Genomic DNA, 21052 nt, shown 5'->3' on the forward strand with positions numbered 1-21052 from the left:
AGTTGGGACAAGGCCATCTTTCTGCCACTGTGTGGCATCCCCTCTTCTTTTTATAACAGTCTGCAAATGTCTGGGGACTGAGGAGACAAGTTGCTCAAGTTTAGGAATAGGAATGTTGTCCCATTCTTGTCTAATACAGGCTTCTAGTTATTCAACTGTCTTAGGTCTTCTTTGTCGCATCTTCCTCTTTATGATGCGCCAAATGTTTTCTATGGGTGAAAGATCTGGACTGCAGGCTGGCCTTTTCAGTACCCGGATCCTTCTTCTACGCAGCCATGATGTTGTAATTGATGCAGTATGTGGTCTGGCATTGTCATGTTGGAAAATGCAAGGTCTTCTCTGAAAGAGACGACGTCTGGATGGGAGCATATGTTGTTCTAGAACTTGGATATACCTTTCAGCATTGATGGTGCCTTTCCAGATGTGTAAGCTGCCCATGCCACACGCACTCATGCAACCCCATACCATCAGAGATGCAGGCTTCTGAACTGAGCGCTGATAACAACTTGGGTTGTCCTTGTCCTCTTTAGTCCGGATGACATGGCGTCCCAGTTTTCCAAAAAAGAACTTCAAATTTTGATTCATCTGACCACAGAACAGTTTTCCACTTTGCCACAGTCCATTTTAAATGAGCCTTGGCCCAGAGAAAATGCATGCGCTTCTGGATCATGTTTAGATATGGCTTCTTTTTTGACCTATAGAGTTTTAGCTGGCAAAGGCGAATGGCACGGTGGATTGTGTTCACCGACAATGTTTTCTGGAAGCATTCCTGAGCCCATGTTGTGATTTCCATTACAGTAGCATTCCTGTATGTGATGCAGTGCCGTCTAAGGGCCAGAAGATCACAGGCATCCAGTATGGTTTTACGGACTTGACCCTTACACACAGAGATTGTTCCAGATTCTCTGAATCTTTGGATGATACTATGCACTGTAGATGATGATAACTTCAAACTCGCTGCAGCATTGGGAGATTGGTGATCCTCTGCCCATCTTGACTTCTGAGAGAAACTGCCACTCTGAGAGACTCTTTTTATACCCAATCATGTTGCCAATTGACCTAATAAGTTGCAAATTGGTCCTCCAGCTGTTCCTTATATGTACATTTAACTTTTCCAGCCTCTTATTGCTACCTGTCCCAACTTTTTTGGAATGTGTAGCTCTCATGAAATCCAAAATGAGCCAATATTTGGCATGACATTTCAAAATGTCTCACTTTCAACATTTGATATGTTATCTATATTATATTATATGTTATATAAGTTTATGAGATTGGTAAATTATTGCATTCCTTTTTTATTCACAATTTGTACAGTGTCACAACTTTTTTGGAATCGGGTTTATATAGAAGTTAATTTTTTTTGTAATTTTATAGAGATCTTTTACTATATTGTGCTCGCGTTGCCATGTTTCGATAAATCCTTCTGCTGTTTAATTTTTTTTTTGCCGCAACTTTTTTAATCTACTTACACTCTAAACAATGATGGGTTAAATATGGACAAACCCAGGGATTGGGTGGTTTTCACCCAGACATTTTTTTCAACCAATTTTGGATTTATTTTTTTTAGCCAGCAATATATTAATATAGTAAATGGCATGTTTTTTCTCACCCCCAAATAGGGGCAAATTTGTGGCCTATTTTAAGCTGAAACTTGACCAGACCAGAGACTTACATTACATCTTGTGAAAGAGGGCATAATAGGTGCCCTTTAACCCAACCTGCTGGGTTTGTCCAACTTGGGTTGTTTTTAACCCAGCATTTTTTAGAGTGTAAAATTAAATATAGTGTCACAACTAAACTTCAATAGTTTTTAGAGCAAGCATGCACATGATTCAGCAAAATGACACAATACTTCATCAAAACAACAATCGATGCTGGACATTAACTCAAGGTTTTAAATTTCTGTAGTTCATTGAAATTGTACATGTAATGCAAACTCTTCTGAGAAATTAAGAGCAATTCCTTACATAACACATTCTACATTCACATTCACACATCTCTCGCATAACAAAAATGTCCAATCTCAGACACAGAATCACGTAACACTGGAGTCAATACACACATCTATAAGCGAATGTGATGGACGCTGTGGCAGTGTGACAATTGGCAATTTCTTGAAATAGAAATAAGACGACAGGCTGTGGGAAGGTGTTTTTAGACTGTTAATGAGAGCTGATGTGAGGAGGTGTGCACATGGGTTTATCAGCTGCTGCTGTTATCATACTTCACTATGACCGACTGAAGTACCACTGTACCCTGATCCCTGATCGGTGAGGGCCCACTGAGGACTTTATCGGTGAGTAGAAGCACTGTACTTCCAGCTTGAGTCCGACTGCCTGCATTAATGTATTGCCCACTGACTTCAGCCTTGACTGCGCTGCAATGCAGGGCTTTTTTTTTTTTTAGAAGCAAAAACGGGGAGTGGCGCCTCTCTGGGGCTCTCGCTTTCTGTGTCTGTCTCTGTGACATTGACTACATGCACAGATTTGTGTCAGTACGAATAAATTCAGTCCAACTGTAGATGCAATGCTAAGAAAATTTTATTTTTCAGTTTTGGGTTAACAATTCCTTTACAAAAGATTTCCCTTGTGTAAACATTAGCCCAGGGGTCTTCAACAGGGGGTCTGTGGTGGTACTGCAGGGGGTCTGACAATAAAAATGCATTAACCAAAAATACAATATTAAGTTAACTTCAACTAAAGTGAATATTTGGCTAAATGGTTCATTGTCCTTCCCACATTAAAATGTAATGTGCAAGTATATGACTCTGCACATTAATGATCATTTTAATGGATTTGCAATCTATGCATCATAAAACAGTATGTAAATAGATCCACATGGTATTATATGCATATTATAACTGGCCATGCTTAAAATACAACACTAAATTTTACAGATTATGAAACAAGTGGTCTGTTCACCATCTCTTTTCACCAAGGCCTGGAAAAAGAGTTCTACAATATACTATTTATGACTGTAATTGTGAAAAAAAAAAAGTTGAATCCAAAAGTTCACTTACTGGATTCAAGTATTCCAGCCTGGTCTCATTGTTAATACGTGGGTATTAATACGTAACTTTCAAAGACACAAAACATACATTTTTGTACATTTAGAAAGGTGGTGAAATGTGTGATATTGATGTATTTATAGCACTAAAACACAATAATACTTACGTTTTTTTACAGCAAAAAACAAAACAAAAAAACAAACAAAATATTTACGAATCTTTCATGTCATAAAGATACAGTATATGTATAATTTCTCTTTTATCATTTTGTAGATAAATGTAAGATCCCTAAACCCTACCCCAAACCTAAACATACCCATTTTATACAGAATATTAAAAGAATAAAACATAATGGAAAGAAATGTGTCGGAAAATTACAATTTTAGAAAAAAAAACAAAAAACATTAAAATGATATTTTGAGCCGCTAATCCTACACCTACACCTACCCCTAAACTTACCCATAACCATTTCTTAAAACTATACTGTTATAAATAAAAGAATAACAGACAAACAAGCATAATCACAATTAATTTATTGCGAAAATGTCAAAAGTGGTACCAAAAGTAGTTCAAATGATGATGCAGTCGCAGTCCTCTCTGGCGGTAATATTTTTTTATAGGGTACAGAGCAGAATTTGACTTATTAATCCATGAAAATATGAATCCGGCTTCTCTCCATGAAGACGCACGCTCATTTCAAATGTCAGTCCACAGAAACACGGCATGTCGCAATCTGTGACGAAGCCGGTGAAAAACAAAGAGCATTCAATATCAGTGCCGTAAACTATGTCACGCTTCGAGGTCGCAACTTTCAAATGTAAATCATAACAAGCGCAGGCTTTGACTGTGGCGGTCGCTGCTGAGAATGAAGATGAAGATCGCCGAAAGAAGATCGAAATTGTATTAATTTTAAATAGGACTGTGAATCTTTTGGTAGTCAGTGAATCGTTTCGATTCCCGATTCCCGTGTTCGATTCGATTCAAGAATGATTTTTGCAAATTAAGAATGATTTGATTTGAGACGATTCACATTAAAATTCAATGCAATTTGATTAATTCGATTCAATTCTGCATTTTTATATGCATTCATTGTTGCTACCCCACTGGAATGATGGTCAGATACTCCTTAAACTGATGTTTCCATTAGCGTTTTATAGACACCGTAAGAGCTACAGCAAGAAACAAAAAAAAAAACAAACAAAAAAAAAAAAAAACACACACTATAACTCTTACACAAAAACCAACATCAGAATAAAACAATACAGTTAATAGTAGAATACAATAAATAAATAAAATAAACTCGTTCACCTTTTAACCCTCTAGTGGGATGTGCAAAAATACAATAGGAGAGAAAACATCACAGATTGCAAGCTGCGTCCTTCAATCAGCGTGCACACACACACACCTGGTGCAAATGGGCCGCACTTTATACAGTCCAAATGTTGCGTGTCAAGTCGCTTATCAAAATAAAAGTCCCTTAAGGAAGCTTGATAAAATGGATCGATAAAGGCTAGAAAACTCTCCTTTGCAGGTTAGCCGTCCGTTACATTCATTAGGATTATTGAAATGCTTCCCCCAAAGTGTCTTAAGGTGTAAATTACTCAGCAGCCTACAGAGAGTAAGTGCAAAAAACAACCTTTTGTCCATTGTTAGTGTAAGTTCATGTTCATTCTTAATGATGCTATATAACTTTATTTTAATAGCCTAAAAATTGGCATTTGTAGAAATTTACATAAGCCAAAATTGTAAAAGGCTTTAAAAGTATTGTTAGTTTGTGTTAACTATAGTGTAGGATAGTATTAACGGCTTCACAACCTTATTAAAGTGTTCCATATACATTAAACATACCAATGCTTATAATGGAGAGACTACCCTAGAATATCATGCACTCTCCCAACTAATCCTAAACTAACTTTTCTTCATGGAATAGTTATAAAAGCCCTCTTTGTTCTCTTTATACAGAACATTTTCCTTATGGTGATTCTGAAAGAAAGGCGCTGGGTGTCTACTGTTGCTATAGTAATGAATTCAACTTTAATGCACATCTGATTAATAGATAAACTGCATGTGTCTGTTAATGTTGTAGTTATTTCATCAGGTTCCTTCTGATATTCAGTTTAAAAACATGAAGTTAAATTCCATTTCATTCATTCATTGTCATTCATTGGAACTGTGCGTATGCATTTAGACACTTACATTATGTGTTTGCTCCGTCCATGCAATAAATGTGCGCACTTGAATAAGCAGGGTTTTACTTCAGCTTCTCAGGTAATATCAATGGTTATGTCCCATTTCCGTAAAACTTAAATATTTTACCTTATAGAAAATAATGGTGACGTTTCCACTCAATGGAAGTGTTTTAGTTCAACAGTAGTGACCACGCAATGACTTGGCAGCTTTATCAATGGCTTGATCGTTTTGACTCAGGACTAATCGCTGTCTCAATAGAGAGCTGTAATCTGCTCATGAGAATAGCAGTGGCCGTCCTGAGGAGAGCTCAATCGTGGGCTTCACAAAAATGTGTCAATTAAAACTATGGACGGAGCGTGAGCGCAACCAGTGAAAGGCGGTAAAGAGTGCAGCGCGTATCAGTGAAGGAGAGCTGTGAGGGCGTGAATGACGGCGCGCAACGTCTCCATCAATTCGCGCATGTAGTAATTTAATGTTTATATATTTTAAAGCACTGAATAGCTATAGAAACACGTTTAATCCGATTCTTAGCATTTTACATCTAATATCGACCAAAATGAATGATTCACGATTAAAAAAACATGTTTCAATATCGATGCATATGCATCGTCAGGATTTGTAATCGATGCAACGAGAAAACGAGTGAATCGTTACACCCCTAATTTTAAGGTTTCAAAGTGTAGTCTTGTTTAACATTTGTAATCCTTCGAAACAAGTTTGCAGCACATGTCACAAACAGAAATGTTATTCCATATAAGTAGATGAGTAAACTGCATTCAATAAATTTGACTAAAAACATGTATTGATATGACAATTGAATACAACTGATTTAAAACATTAATGCCACAATTTTAATATTAATACATGGGAATTCATACACATTCACACTTGGATACGTAAATAATTTACGTTTTATTGCTGTTAATACATAAGTATTTTTATGTTTTAGTGCTATAAATACGTCAATATTGTACATTTTTGTGTGTATGAAAATGTAAGTAAATGTATGTGTGGTAGAACCAAACTTTACATGAAAATACACTTGTATTCTCATGAGATCACATTGGTTATTCATTTAATTTAAAGACAGAACTTTATTTCATATTCTAATCATTTTTATCCTGTTGAAATGTTTACATGATGCCTTTTCATTCCGTTTGAGCTATCAGTATGATTATTCACATATTCACTCCATGTAAACATACATTACCACTAAAAAAATTGGAGTATGTAAGAAATTCAAGAGCATTCCATAGAACATGATGCCAAGGTCATGGGTTTGATTACCAGGGAATACATTAACTGCTAAAATGAATACCTTGAATGCAATGTAAATTGCTTTCGATAAAACTGTCTGCCAAATGCATAAATGTAAATGAATTATTTTATTTCTATTCATCAAAGACACAAAAATATTAACTGTTTTCAACATTGATAATAATAAGAGATGTTTCTTGGGCACTAAATAGGCATATTAGAATGATTTCTGAAGGTTCATGTGACACTGAAGACTGCTAAAATTCAGCAGTGCCAACACACACACACACAAAAAAAAAAATAAAACATAAAAATAAATAAATAAATAAATACAATGTTTAAATATTTTAAAATAGAAAACATTTATTTTAAATTGCAATAATATTCCACAATATTACTGTTTTTACTGTATTAAAAAAAACAAAAAAAACAAAAAACACATAAGCATAAGCATAAGAAACTTCTTTCAAAAACAATAAAACATCTTCCCAACCCCAAACTTTCGAATGGCAGAATAACTAATGTTGTGGGATTCTGAAACAGCTGTTTAACACATTTCACCAGAACTGCTTCTGAATACAACACAAATTTATAAAGCCAGATCTGTAACAGGCTCAGCCCAAAGGTTTTAAAAGAAATGGGAACTGCATATGTTGACACATAAACTGTCAAAGCATGCATATATTACAGTACATGCTGTGCACAAGCAATCCAGAAATGACTGCCATATACTGTACAGTAGTAGTCTGACAGTTCAGAGCGCTGAGGGAACCCAAACTCTCCAGACTGCAGACATCACTCAGAGCGATTGTTTAAAGTTCAAACAATTTCTGCTCAAGAATTTTATAAATGTGGGAAATGTACAACTGATTCAGAAATGTTAAACTGAGCTCTGCTTTGAAAATCAGTTTTAGTTTGAGAGCAGGCAAGATTTATGAGCTTCTCTCTGTGTGTCTGTCTCTAGGAGAATTTCTTAGATGTAGATTAAGAGTAGCTGTCAGCTAAACAGTTCCAAAGAAGTCAAAGCGGCTGCAGTAACAAGACACCGTCAGAATAGCAGTCGGTGCCAACACTCTCAAGGTCACAAAAACAAGCCATATGCCCATAGCAATAATTGCACTCATCCACACAGAGTAAATATTAAGAAAAATCTGAAAGCTTTGTGTATCTACAGGATAACTAATCATTCCAATTTTTTTTTTTTTTTTTTCAAAGCATGTACTGTACATTGTAGGAACTCGAGATTGTTTCTATTTGCACTTTACAAAATGGATCCCCACTAAGAGAAACTGAACAAGAGAGGGAGAGAGAGAGAGAGAGAGAGAGAGAGAGAGAGAGAGAGAGCTTGCTTAAACATATGTTCAGAAAAATGTTGTGCACTAGAGGAGCATCCTGAACTAAGCTATCCGTCAACAGAGAGCTGGGAGGGAGGACTTGACAGACACATTTATTAGGAATGTGATGACAGATGACACATAGCTCAAAGTAAAGGGATGTGTGTGGGGACTGCTAATTGCATAAGAACAGATAATTAAGGGTATAAGTTCAACACATTACATTCTCACACCTCCAGTATCACTTATCTAGTTTCTAAATAGGTGAAAGTCTGTAAGTTTTTTTTTTTTTTTGTTTGTTTTGTTTTCTTTTCTCTTTACATGCTGTTATTCTTGTTTTATTTATTTATTTTTTTTTTCATTCTCTATTTCTCTCTCTCTCCATAGTTCTCAGTGGCAGAGCATTATGGGAGCTCAAGCACTCGGTAGCATCTGAGAGGTGCACCTCTGGGGGAGAGGTCTGACAAATGCTGGGTTTAGTTCCATGACTGGCCCCATGACTGCAGAATTACTCCACTAGGAGGTCCACTAGCTCAGCGAAACACCCTGTGATGTGACACAAATTCATCTTTCTTTCTTTCCTTCTTTCTCATGTAGAATGATAGTAAAGAAAAAAAATAAAAATAAAGTTGTCATATAGCATGTAACATGTTTAGTTACATGTTTTTGTTTATGTTTGGGGGGGGGGTATGGGTTGAGGGGAGTTTTTTTTGTTGAAAAATTATATTTTATTCTATGGCCTCATAAGTGGACGCCAGGACTAAGTTGTTTAAAAAATAAAATGACATGAAATGTATAGGCAAAAACAATGGGATTTTTTTCTTTCATGCACCAATCAATTTTTTGGTTTCAGGATTTTTTTAACCAAATTTTGTTTAAAGATGATTCTCAACTATTTTATAAAAGACATAATGAACTGCATTGATATACCATTTTACTTTATGCAACATGTGAGTAAAATGGCCATTCATGGGTTTTCCCATTCAATTCAATGCAATGTATATGTACACTGTATCTAATTTGCATATTAATGTGTTCTTAGAGCAACAAATGTAGTGAAAAGAGAAGTGTAATAATGGGAGTAATAGTTGGCAACATTTTCATAATAATATCTAATATTTCATAGGAATATTGATAAGTATCAGATAAGTAAAATGCCTGATCAGCATGATTTAAGTCCGGGTGTCCTCTAAGGACATGTCTGAAATCAATGGCCTGTTTTGTAACAGAAAGTTATATTTTGATTAGAAACCCCATAACATTTTCCTGAGATGTTGATTTATAACAAACAATTTAAAAATTAGTCAGATTTACATGATTCCATAATCACATTTCCATAAGAGTGCTAAATTTGATCATTCAGTCATTTTTAAAGACCAAGGAGAAGTTATTGTCCTGGTCAAACGTCCAAACATTTGTTATCTCTTGGTATCTCTTAAAACTGTGATGTATGCTATCAGATAAATTCACTAAAATAGAATGTCCTCGTACGAGGACAGGAGGTTAAATTAGGCCCTAATACTTAAGGTGCAACCTCTATAATTAAGCTCGAAGCTAGTCTGCCCAGAATACTACTATCATTATTGCTAACAATACTATACTAAAAACAATACTAATAATAACAATAACAGTAATCACCAAACACTTCCTTTGAACTTGCGAAGAAGGCACTCTCCACTAGATTTCCAACTGCCCCCATTTTGCTTTATTTAACACTAGGTTGCTCCAGAGAGACTGTCCCTGTAATAAGTTTGCTCTAAGTCACTTTGGATAAAAGTGTCTGCTAAATGGGTACCATCACAGCAACATAGTTGAACCATAGAACTTTTTTTTTTTTTTTTTCGTCACGATGCTTTTATCCAAAGTGCTTAAAGTACACTCATTACAGAGACAGTCCCCTTGGAGCAACCTAAGTGTTTTGCTCAAGGGCGCAATGGTGATAGTTCATGGATCGCCTGTTGCGGTGTTCAAACTAGTAACTTTTTGGTTAACAGCCCAGAGCCACTATGTCATTCCATTAATACAAAGGAAAAAAAAAAAAAAAAAAAAAAAAAATTAAGAAGAGAGTGTGGGAATCATCAGTTGTCCTCTGCGCAATGCGGAAGGAGATATAAGTGCTCAGGAGGCTAAAGGCAATGGAAGATTCTTTTGAGGTTAATCTCTACTGTATATATGAACTAGTCTAATCTGTTCTGCGGCACTATTGATGGATCTGATAGCGATGCTAATGCATTAGTCAGAGCGCTCACTGCAGGGCTGAAGTTGCGTAGTTATTCTACGCATGCCTGTGTATAGCATAAAGACCTGCTTATGCATTTATGCAAACCAGTATGGACTACTCTCTTTATTTTGTTTTTGATCTATCTATCTATCTATCTATCTATCTATCTATCTATCTATCTATCTATCTATCTATCTATCTATCTATCTATCTATCTATCTATCTATCTATCTATCTATCTATCTATCTATCTATCTATCTATCTATCTATCTATCTATCTATCTATCTATCTATCTATCTATCTATCTATCTATCTATCTAAAAAAGAGCAACTCATAAATACATGCTAAACCTAAACAGTGCAAATGTAACACAACACAGACTAAGCAGCAAGGGCAATACGAAAATCAACCATAGTCCTCTGCAATGTTTGTGATCGTGAACAGGATCGCCATTATAGCTTGATTTACACTGGTCGGGCTGGGATATTCTCTTGCCAGGTAGACAGTAATAACTCAAAGCCGGCTGCCACAGACACTCGGATGTTTCCCCGGTGAGACTGATTTGATGAGATGGCGATGCCTCCATTCATTTGACTGAGGGGCCTGAAAAGCCCTGAGTGGATCACAGAGGTTCGCATCTCATATCTTCAGTGATTGTGCCATGAGAAAGAAATGCATTTACTCACGTACGCACACACAAACCATGCCATAAGCAGCACATATATCTACCCAGATCCATACATGCAAATGTACACAAAATATCACATTCCCCTGTGTTCTGTATGGGTTGTTTTGTGTCCTGCATGGTGAGTTGTGCATTGGTTAGCCTTAACCCCTCAATGCATCACCTTCCCGCAATCAACTAATAAAATCCTAATAAGTCATTTTGATTGAATCAAGATGTTTTTTTTCTGTTATGAAGCCTGTGGCTGCTGTTCTGTGGGGTCGGTAAACAACAGCAAAAACACAGCAGGCAACTGCTGCCCGTTGATCACTGCCTGAAATTAAAATACGTAATGAGAACATCCAACATATGTGCATGGATTTTACATCAGATACATCAACAGCTTGGTCTGCAATTCGCTTAGAATCCTCCTTGATCCCTCGGCAAGTTTTTTTCGGGATCTCAAACCCCATTAAAGTGATTAAAATGTAATTTGTTTTGCAATGAGATTCTAGTGACATGTTGCTAAGGTGAGAGGTGGTTTATCAGATGCAAGAGCATATGGAGCCCACCAGCAGTGGAGGAACAGGAAGTGATTGGTCTGAATTACAAGGAGATGAGTGAGCTGGGGTAAATCAGGGCCATCAAACACTTTTCATTTCCTTTAAACCACTTTACTGTACCATAAAACCTCCATGTATCCATGAGGGAAACATCTTGCCCCGCCTCAGACCATGATAGATAATTAAATAAATGTCTTAAGAGGATTAAAAATGCTTGACCTGGCAAATCTGTAAACAACCAGCTCCCTCAACCGACACATTACTACAATACATGTGTCAAGGAAAGTTTACAGCTTTCCAAATATTGGTCCAGCGAAGCGGGTGACAGAAGACACAGCAACACGACCGCCACAGGGTTCATCGAGAGGGGGAAGGAGCGTAGAGGAGTAGAAATGAGGAAGGTGATGTACGACTGCTGAGTCTGAAAAAGCGGCCATCGAATTTATAGTCTTGGTGAAGGGGGTGGGAGTGGGAAGATTTTAAAAGATGTTTTCCAATTATAAAAGATTGTACAAACCGGGTGGAGGGTAAACGGCGAACGTTCATGTGCTAACTCCAGCTGTGTGTGTGTGTGTGCGCACTGTTTTTTAACCTCTGCGCCGGTTGATTTATACACCCACTAACACACTCCTGAACTCCAAGTGTGTAATTAAAGCAGGCCGCTCAAAACGAACATCCATTCCACATTAGTTGCTCTCTCTATGGATTTACTGTGATGTGGGGTGAAGAGGGTCTTCTCTCAGAGGGGGCAGGCCAACGAGGTCTATAATACCTGGAGAAAGCTATCTGTTAGCATTAATATTCATCCTGGACCACCTGGAAGTGTGAGATTTGAAATCTGCCATACTTGCTCATGGCCACACAGAACTTTTTAAACCAATCACTTGAGAATGTCTTGTGACTAAGGGCATTTTCAAACCTGTAGATTGTACTGTATGCTTTGTTCCGAAACAGGAAGGTAAATTGTTACAATGTTGCATCTTCTTCTTGGTTCAGTTCCCTTTCACAAGGCAACAGTTTAAGATGGAGAGGTGTTCTTTGGTTTTCAACTGGGATACCTAATGTGCTCATCAATAGATTCAGACACTGAATCTATGAATTATGATACAGATTGGTTCATTGGTCCGTTGAGTCGGATACATTTTTCACCACAATCGAACAGAGTACATTTTCATTCAGGCCAAGGCAATCTTGGACCAGTTGTTTTGGTGTGGATCTGGACATGATTACCGTGTTTTTATATGCCTAAACAAATCAAAGAAAACACACCAGGGAGAAAAGGCAAATTGTTGGTGGAGGGAACGTGCCAAGTAAATGACATTGTGACTGGCCAATGGAATGACACAACAATGTCTCAAAAACAGCAGACAGGGAAATTTGATTCATTTGAAGTATGTGAGAATCAGGCACTGGTAAACATGTACTATAACAGAATCATGGAAAAATGTTTTTTTTTTTTTCTCAGAATACAAAACAAGTTTTGAATGTTCGAACACATCAATCTCAGAAAACTGGAAAAAATACAATCTCGTAGACAATATGGTGAAGTCTCACAAATGAGAGGGTGACTATGGTGATTGTATGTTCCCTGACAGCTGACATTTTGATGTTTAGAGTGTAGGACAAAGTATTCCTTTCTGAAATGTGTTATATGGTAAGTTTATGAAAGGAATATTTCACCCAAAATGATTTCACCCAAGATTCTGTCACCATTTACACCCTCAAGCCATTCCAAACCTAGGATGTGACTTTCCTTCTTCCGTGGAACACAATAGATGATTTTTTTTTTGGTAAACAATATCCTACTTGCTGTTTTCCATAAAAAGTAGTAAATTGGGTGGGTGCTATCAAACTTCAGAATGATAAAAAGCACCATTAAAGTATCAAATAATTATGTCAATTCTTCAAAAAACTTACAACAACTATGTGAGAAAAATCTTGCCCTAACTGGGCTGACAGGAGAGCCTATGTTTCTCTTAATCAGTGAAATAACTTTATCTAGCCTTATTCTTTACACTGATGAGCTGACAGAATACTTACATTTCTTGATGTAAGTGTCAGGTAATAGTGTAAGGCAATAGTATCATATAATAGCATAATGTAATGTTCATTCTCTATTAAATTTACAGCAAAAACTCTATTTGACTGAGAATTATATTTCAGTCTGATGGGAATGCCCCTCTGTCTAATGTCTTAAAATATTATTCTAGGCTGTGTTTTTGGTTTAGACCAGTGCTGACCGATTTGACACTTTCTTCCATTGTCATGGTGATAGAGAGAAAATGCATCAAAAGAGCTTTTAAGCTCTGCTGATTGCTAAAGTCAAGAGCGTGGACCTCAGCTTCTTGAGTTAGAGACATCATGCTGTTTGATGTTCTTATACACGACAGTCAGATGTTCAGAAATGTGAGGTGTTATTTAAGCCTAAACCATTCTCAAAAGACTTTTTCTCTTGAATGCATAGTAAAAATACAACAGATAGCTCTGTGCTGTGCATTACAATTACTTTTTTGTCTGTTTTTATTTAAAGGTTTAAAACCATCTTCAGGCATATTCATGTCTCAATATATGTATGTTTCCTTTAGCAAGTATGAATAGCTGATGCATCAACCTTCATAAAACACGACTGAGTAAACCAGTGTTTCTCAAATGGCTTACATGTCAGTCTGTTCCTCACACAAGGCTATGAAATGGCCTCAGTAGACTTATAATATATATATATATATATATATATATATATATATATATATATATATATATATATATATATATATACACACACACACACACACATCTTGACGGGTACAATCACCATCCTCTCATCCCTTATTTATCTCCTTTTATGTTCCATGAAACACAATATATCATATGGGGGAAAAAAGAAAACAAAAAATATAATTGTATGTGTTCTGTGAAATAAAGACATGACTTAGAGAAAGAAAGAAAGAAAGAAAGAAAGAAAGAGAGAAAGAAAGAAAGAAAAAGAAAGAGAAAGAGAAAGAGAAAGAAAGAAAGAAAGAAAGACAGAACTGCTGTAAACCTTTAATGAGTCTCTTCCTTTCAGTGTAGTATTTTTCTAGAAAGACAGAAGACTGACTCACCTGTCTGCGAAGATCACGGGTCTTCTTGGTCATCTTGTCAATAGCTGAATTCAGCGGGTCTCCTTTTTCTTTTCTTCCAGTCTGCAATAAAAGGGGAGAATGGTGGAAAAAATGTGTTACAAAAATAGTGTTACTTGTATAATATTGCCATTTCATGCCCTACAAGTTCACACCTGAAGAACATGAAAGAGTAACAAACAAATCAAGAAAGATAGGAAGTGTTAAGTTAAAAATAGTGTTGCATGCTTTGAGTAGGGTTTGGCGAAGGTTTTTAGAAACCTCTTGAAACCTGAGGCCTTTAAGTGCCTGTAAATGTAGACACAGCAGGGATGGAATAAAGCAAGTGCCTCATAAAGCAACAATAGAAAATGGACACGACCAAAGATAAAAAAGACAGAGCACAGTAGAACATTTTGCAGACAGACTGACATGAAAGAATCCTCTGTGCTACATTTCTCCTCTACAAAAATGGCTGGCCACAGGCAAGTCCTAAAATGACAGGGATTAAACCTTTATTGCAATATAAAAGCCACATCGTGGGGTGCAGAGAACTCCATCTGATGAAGCCGAGAGGACACTATAGCCTGGAGCAATTTGAAAATTGCACACAACTCTGAATGCTGCACAACTTACATGTTCTTTCACCAATACTCTATATAATGAATTGAAGCTTAACATAAAACAAACCCAGGGTCTTCAAAAGAGGTAATTCTCTATTATATTCCTAGCATAAATCAGTTGTGTTTTTGTCTTTCCAAATCTCTTATTCAATCTTTTGACAGTTTAACTTTAGAGGGGAAATGAACTAATTTGACTAGGGTCATGCTTTCTGAATCACCAATAAATAACTGAATTTTCTAAAGTCTTTCAGGTTAGTGGAATCAAGTTATTTGAGGTGCTTAACAGCAAGTAAACAAGCAGAACAGCATATTTCCACTTTGTTTGTGAATAATCTAGGAAATAAACCATATTTCTTTGTTTGGGTGAACAATAATCACAAGGTCTATAGACATTCCACACATTTTTCAGTGATTTATGTACAACTGTTGTGCTATTATTCATTTCAGATAAGCCCCGCCCCTAGTGGCCACACAAAAGTTCCCTTTATATGTTGGTCAGACTATCTCTTCCTGTCTAAAAAGGTGGTTCTTAGCCAGAATACACTGCAATGTGGACTAGACTTGATGCCATGTGGGAAAAGTCTGGCTATGCGTGACTAGTTTAGGAGTGTCATGCACCATATAATCTGAATGCCCCTGTTTGCTTCCTGTCTGATTGTTCCAGTGGCTGTTGCCCTCAAAAATGGATTCTCTTTCTCCTGTCAGAGTGAGCTGGTGAAATGTGCTCGGGTTGAAATGAGGACGGTTTCTCTTGTTAGCGAGTAATTAAAGATTTTGCAGCGGTGGCGGCCGTCTCCCCTAGGTCCGATCTGCCAGACAGCTCACAGCTGGCTCCTGTATGTCAGTGTCAGAGGAAACTCTCACCGTAGATGACAACACACGTCCCATCTCTCTCTCTCTCTCTCTCTCTCTCTCTCTCTCTCTTTCTGAGTCTGAGAGGGTTGGGTGTCCGAGGGTTCCCACGTGGAGAGGGCGACTTTTTGGTTTTTTCTATTACTATTCTTTCGTTTTTCTACTAAAACTAAATTATTTTTTTGTAAAGGAGATTATAGTTTATTTTTGAGGGTATTTGTGTTTTGTTTGGGATCGGGATGGCGTCCCTCTCCATGAGGGTGACGCCACCTGTGTCCCTCCGTCATGGCGTCAGGTGTGTTCCTGCGTCAGGTGTGGCGGTGGAGGATGTGTTGGTCGCGGTAGGAGAGGAGATTGGATATGAGAATATTACATCTGCGTCTCGTATGAATAAAGCGGTGGTGGTGTTTGTGAAGGAGGAGGTGCACGTAGGCCGGTTGATTACAAACGGGATTGTGGTAAGTGGAGAATTTATTATTGTTTCACCGCTTGTTGCTCCAACCACAAAAGTAACCGTGTCAAACGTGCCTCCATTCATTCCCAACGAGGAGATTGAGCGTGGACTTTCGCGCTACGGGAAGTCGCTAGTGCAATGAAAGCGCTTCCACTCGGCTGTAAGAATGAGTCGTTAAAACATGTAATGTCTTTCAGAAGACAAGTGTTCATGTTCCTAAACGAGCCGAGTATTGACGTGTCGTTTAGGGTGATGCATGAGGGGAAGGCTTACATGATTTATGCCAACACAGGGAGTATGAAGTGTTTTGTATGTGGGGATGTTAGCCATAAGCGATTAATGTGCCCACATAAGGTTGGTGTTAGCGGGGAGAACGCGTCCGAGAACGCCGGGCCGAGTGCCGCGGGCGTTGGGGAGAACGCGTCCAGAGAACGCCGGGCCGAGTGCCGCGGGCGTTGGGGAGAACGCGTCAGAGAACGCCGGGCCGAGTGCCGCGGGCGTTGGGGAGAACGCGTCAGAGAACGCCGGGCCGAGTGCCGCGGGCGGCGGGGAGAACGCGATAGAGAGCGCGCTGCCTTCAGCTGTGGAGGAGCGGGGAGGATCACAGTGGAAAACAGGCAGAAAGCGTAATTAATGACAGTCATACTGAGGAAGCTGGTGCTGAACCAGAAGCAGGTGAAAACAGTGTAACGAAAAACGATGTGAGTGAACGTGGAGATACTAAAATGGAAAGTGTTGATCTATCAAAGAGTCAAGAAAACTGTGAGACAGAAATGAAAGATGATGATACTTTTTCTGAGGTTTCTGATGTGGGCTCGCAGATAGAAAGGGACGTGTACACTCTAAAAGAAATAAATGATTTTCTAGACATGACTTTTGGCAAGGCTTTCGATGTCACTGATTTTTTCCCAGACCCTGAGAAGTTCATAGCGTCGGTACTGTTATTTCAGAGAACGGTTAGTTATGAGGCTTTAGACAAGAAAAGAGGTTTAGACTGAAGAAAATGGTAACAAAATTGAGAAAAGATAAAGTTGTTTCCCAAAGACACCAAAATGTTTAAACATCACGTGGTGAACTTTACTTTTTACTGTCTCTTTCTGTCTCTGTCCTCTTTATTTTTATATTCCTACATGGATGTTTTAAGGGTGGGATCTCTAAATATAAACGGTGGACGAGACCGGGAAAACTAGGAATGGTTTCTGAGTTTATTAAAATTAAAAAGGTTAACGTTTCTTTTTTACAAGAAACCCACACTAACAAGGACAATGAAATTGAGTGGGGAATGTGGTGGGAAGGCAAGTTTGTTTTAAGCCATGGCACAAACAACAGTGCAGGAGTTGCCATTTTATTCTCTTCCAACATGAATATCAACATTTTAAATATAGACAAGATTGTTGAAGGCAGATTGTTACTAACAGAAATTGAATATGAAGAAACTGTGTTTGTGCTGGTAAATATATATGCTCCCAATAACGGTCCAGAACGCAAGGATCTGTTTAGGAAATTAAGAGATGCTGTCCAGAAGTATGATGAGAGTGTGTGTCTGGTAATTGGTGGTGATTGGAATTGCACAACTGATTTTATTGTAGACCGAAATGGTGAAGAGCCTCACAGTCAATCTGCTGCTACCCTGTTAAGTTTTATTCATGAATTTCAGCTAATAGATGTGTGGAGAACAAGAAACACGGGTGTGAGACAATACACATGGCTGAAAGTGTGTGATGATAGAGTCTCTGGAGCAAGATTAGACCGGTTTTATTTGAACGAAATGTGGAGTAATAGAGTTATTGATGCTTCTATTTCTCCCAATGGTTTTTCAGATCACCACATGATTACTTTGGTTTTAAACATAAAGAAGACACAAAAGTGTAATTATTACTGGCTTTTAAATGTTAAGTTTTTAAATGATGTTTTATTTTGTGAAAGTTTTAAAGTGTTTTGGAGCAACTGGAAGTTGAAAAAGTCTTCATTTGAAAGTCTGTGTCAGTGGTGGGATGTGGGAAAGGTGAACATAAGACTTTTCTGTCAGAATTATGCTTCCCAAACATCAACTATAGTGAAAAACACAGTAAGGACTTTACAGAAGGACATTGAGTCGATGGAAAGAAATCTTGTATCCAGTAGTGAAGCTGTGCATTGCGATGTTTTAAAAAAAGAAAAAACAAGAACTGAACTCTTATTTGCAGGAGCAGGCAAAGGGAGCGTTGATAAGAGCCAGATTCTGCTCTGTCAAGGACATGGACGCTCCAAGTGCTTTCTTTTTTAATTTAGAGAGAAAAAGTGTCCATCAGAAGCAAATGTGTCATCTCCGTCGGCAAGATGGATCGGTGACTTCAAATCCAGCTGAAATGAGGAAGCTAGCGAGAGACTTCTATAAGCAGCTGTTCAGCGCTGAGAGCTGTGATGCTGCAAGCGTTGAGGATCTGCTGGAGGAACTGCCTCAGCTCGAGCACCAGCAGAAAGAGGCACTGGACACTTTAATCTCTTTTAAAGAACTCACGGAAGCAGTGCATCAGCTACACACTGGCCGTTCTCCAGGGATTGATGGCTTATCTGTGGATTTTTATCAGCAATTCTGGGATATAATAGGACCAGATTTTTATGAAGTATTGTTGGACTGCATCAAGAACAAAACACTTCCCACAAGCTGTCGACGAGCCGTCCTGTCTCTCCTTCCAAAGAAGGGGGACTTGGGATTTTTAAAGAACTGGAGACCTGTATCCTTACTGTGTTCGGACTACAAAATATTCTCCAAATGCTTATCAAACAGGCTGAAAAATGTTTTAGACCAGTTGATTCACAAGGACCAGTCATACTGCATTCCTGAAAGATCAATTACGGACAACCTGTTTTTATTAAGAGACATGATCGACATTAATCAGTTTTATCATGGAAATCTTGGGTTTTTATCGTTAGATCAAGAAAAAGCTTTTGATCGAGTTGATCATGAATATCTTTTTAAGGTTTTAAAGTGTTTTGGATTTGGTGACAGTTTTATATCTTACATTAATTTGCTGTATTTTAATGTGTCTGTGCTGAGTGAAAGCAGGAGGTGGTTTGAGTGAGCCGATCCTGGTGTCCAGAGGCATCCGGCAGGGATGTCCACTGTCTGGACAACTATACAACCTGGTCATAGAACCTTTGTTGTGCAGGTTGAGGAAGAATCTTAATGGAATAGCAATTCCTAATTCACAGGACAATTTTAAGTTATTTTTATCAGCATATGCAGATGACATTACTGTTTTTATTTCAAATCAGGATGACATCACAATTTTAAATCAAACTCTTGGTTTGTATGAAAGAGCTTCCTCTGCAAGAGTCAATTGGTCCAAAAGTGAAGGTTTTATTGTTGGTGGGTGGGAAGGCACAGGTTTTCCTCAACTCCCGGGTGTGTTACGCTGGAGACAAGATGGGTTTAAAGTTTTAGGTGTTTTTTTAGGTAATGAACAGTTTCAGAAGAAAAATTGGGAGGGTCTGCTGGAAAAGGTGTCTGCCAAACTGACAAAGTGGAAGTGGCTGTTGCCACAACTGTCTTACAGGGGGAGAGTCCTGGTGATCAACAACCTCGCTGCATCGATGCTGTGGCACAGGACTGCAGTCATGGAGCCACCTGAAGAACTCATTTTAAACATTCAAAGGACACTGGTCAACTTCTTCTGGAGTGGACAGCACTGGATCCGTGCAGCTGCCCTGTATATTCCAGTCCAGGAGGGTGGGCAAGGCTTGGTGGATTTGAGGAGTCGGATCCGAGCCTTCAGATTACAGTCTGTGCAGAGACTTCTTTATAAAGATGTGACATGGGCCAAAACAGCAAGTGCTTTGCTGAAGCAGGCAGGAGGACTTGGTCTAGACAAACATTTGTTTTTAATGAAATTAGAGGAAATAAGCCTGTCAGAGCTTCCACCGTTTTATAAGTTTATGCTGCAGACATGGAGAACTGTTTTTAAAGTGAAACGAGACATAGATGAGCAAGAACACTGGACTCCAGAGGAACCGTTGTTTTTTAATCCGTTGATCCAGACCCGATTGCTCTCCTCCGTGACTGTGCGGAGAGGATTAATAAGGAATGGCATCTACAAACTTGGACATCTTCTTGATGAGAGGGGCTGGAAATCTACTGAAGAACTCCAAGAGTTGACGGGTTTAAGGTCCTTGCGTCTTGTTTTTAAACTGAAAGAAGAGATCTCCAATGCGCTACCAAGTGGCTGCAGGTCTTGGATTGCACGGAGACAAACACTGGACATGAGAAATAACCAAGACTTCCCAGACATTAAGATCTCACCTATCATAAATGAGGAAGATGGTGAAATTGCGGACTCGATTTTATCTTTCACGACCCCCCAGCTTGATCTTTTTAAAGATGCGTATAAGAAAAGCCTTATATTGCACTTCAGTGAAAATGACACACCAGGAATCACTAAAAGGAATAAAAGCATCTAAATGGCCTGAACTGCTACAGCCAGACTTCCTGGTGCGGGACAGGTGGAGGACGCTGTACAAACCCCCGGTGGAGAAGAGAACGGCAGACCTCCAGTGGAGGATCATCCACGGGGCCATCGCTACGGACCGGCATGTGGCGCACCTCAATCCAGCAGTGGGGGGAATGTCTGTTCTGTGGGATTGAGGAAAACCTGGAGCATTTGTTTTTAAAGTGTAACAGATTACAAGGTCTTTTTAATTTGCTTGAGATTTGTTTTAGAAGATTCAATGAGGATTTTTCTGAAGTAGTTTTTATTGGGGGTCTGAAATACAGTTTTTTAATGAGAAGGAAAATGGTTTTACTAAA

The 21052-nt window shown here is 38.3% G+C and overlaps 1 protein-coding gene across 1 annotated transcript in view; it reads right to left on the reverse strand.

Moving 5' to 3' along the window:
- The window catches only part of ctnna2 (catenin (cadherin-associated protein), alpha 2), a 575983-nt gene that overhangs the window by 98169 nt on the left and 456762 nt on the right, over positions 1-21052 (reverse strand). Inside the window, exon 8 of the mRNA XM_067402995.1 lies at positions 14341-14421. Coding sequence (XP_067259096.1) covers positions 14341-14421 — 81 coding nt within the window. The remainder of the gene's footprint in view (positions 1-14340; positions 14422-21052) is intronic.

Source organism: Chanodichthys erythropterus, chromosome 12, assembly GCF_024489055.1.
Source record: "Chanodichthys erythropterus isolate Z2021 chromosome 12, ASM2448905v1, whole genome shotgun sequence".
NCBI lineage: Eukaryota > Metazoa > Chordata > Actinopteri > Cypriniformes > Xenocyprididae > Chanodichthys > Chanodichthys erythropterus.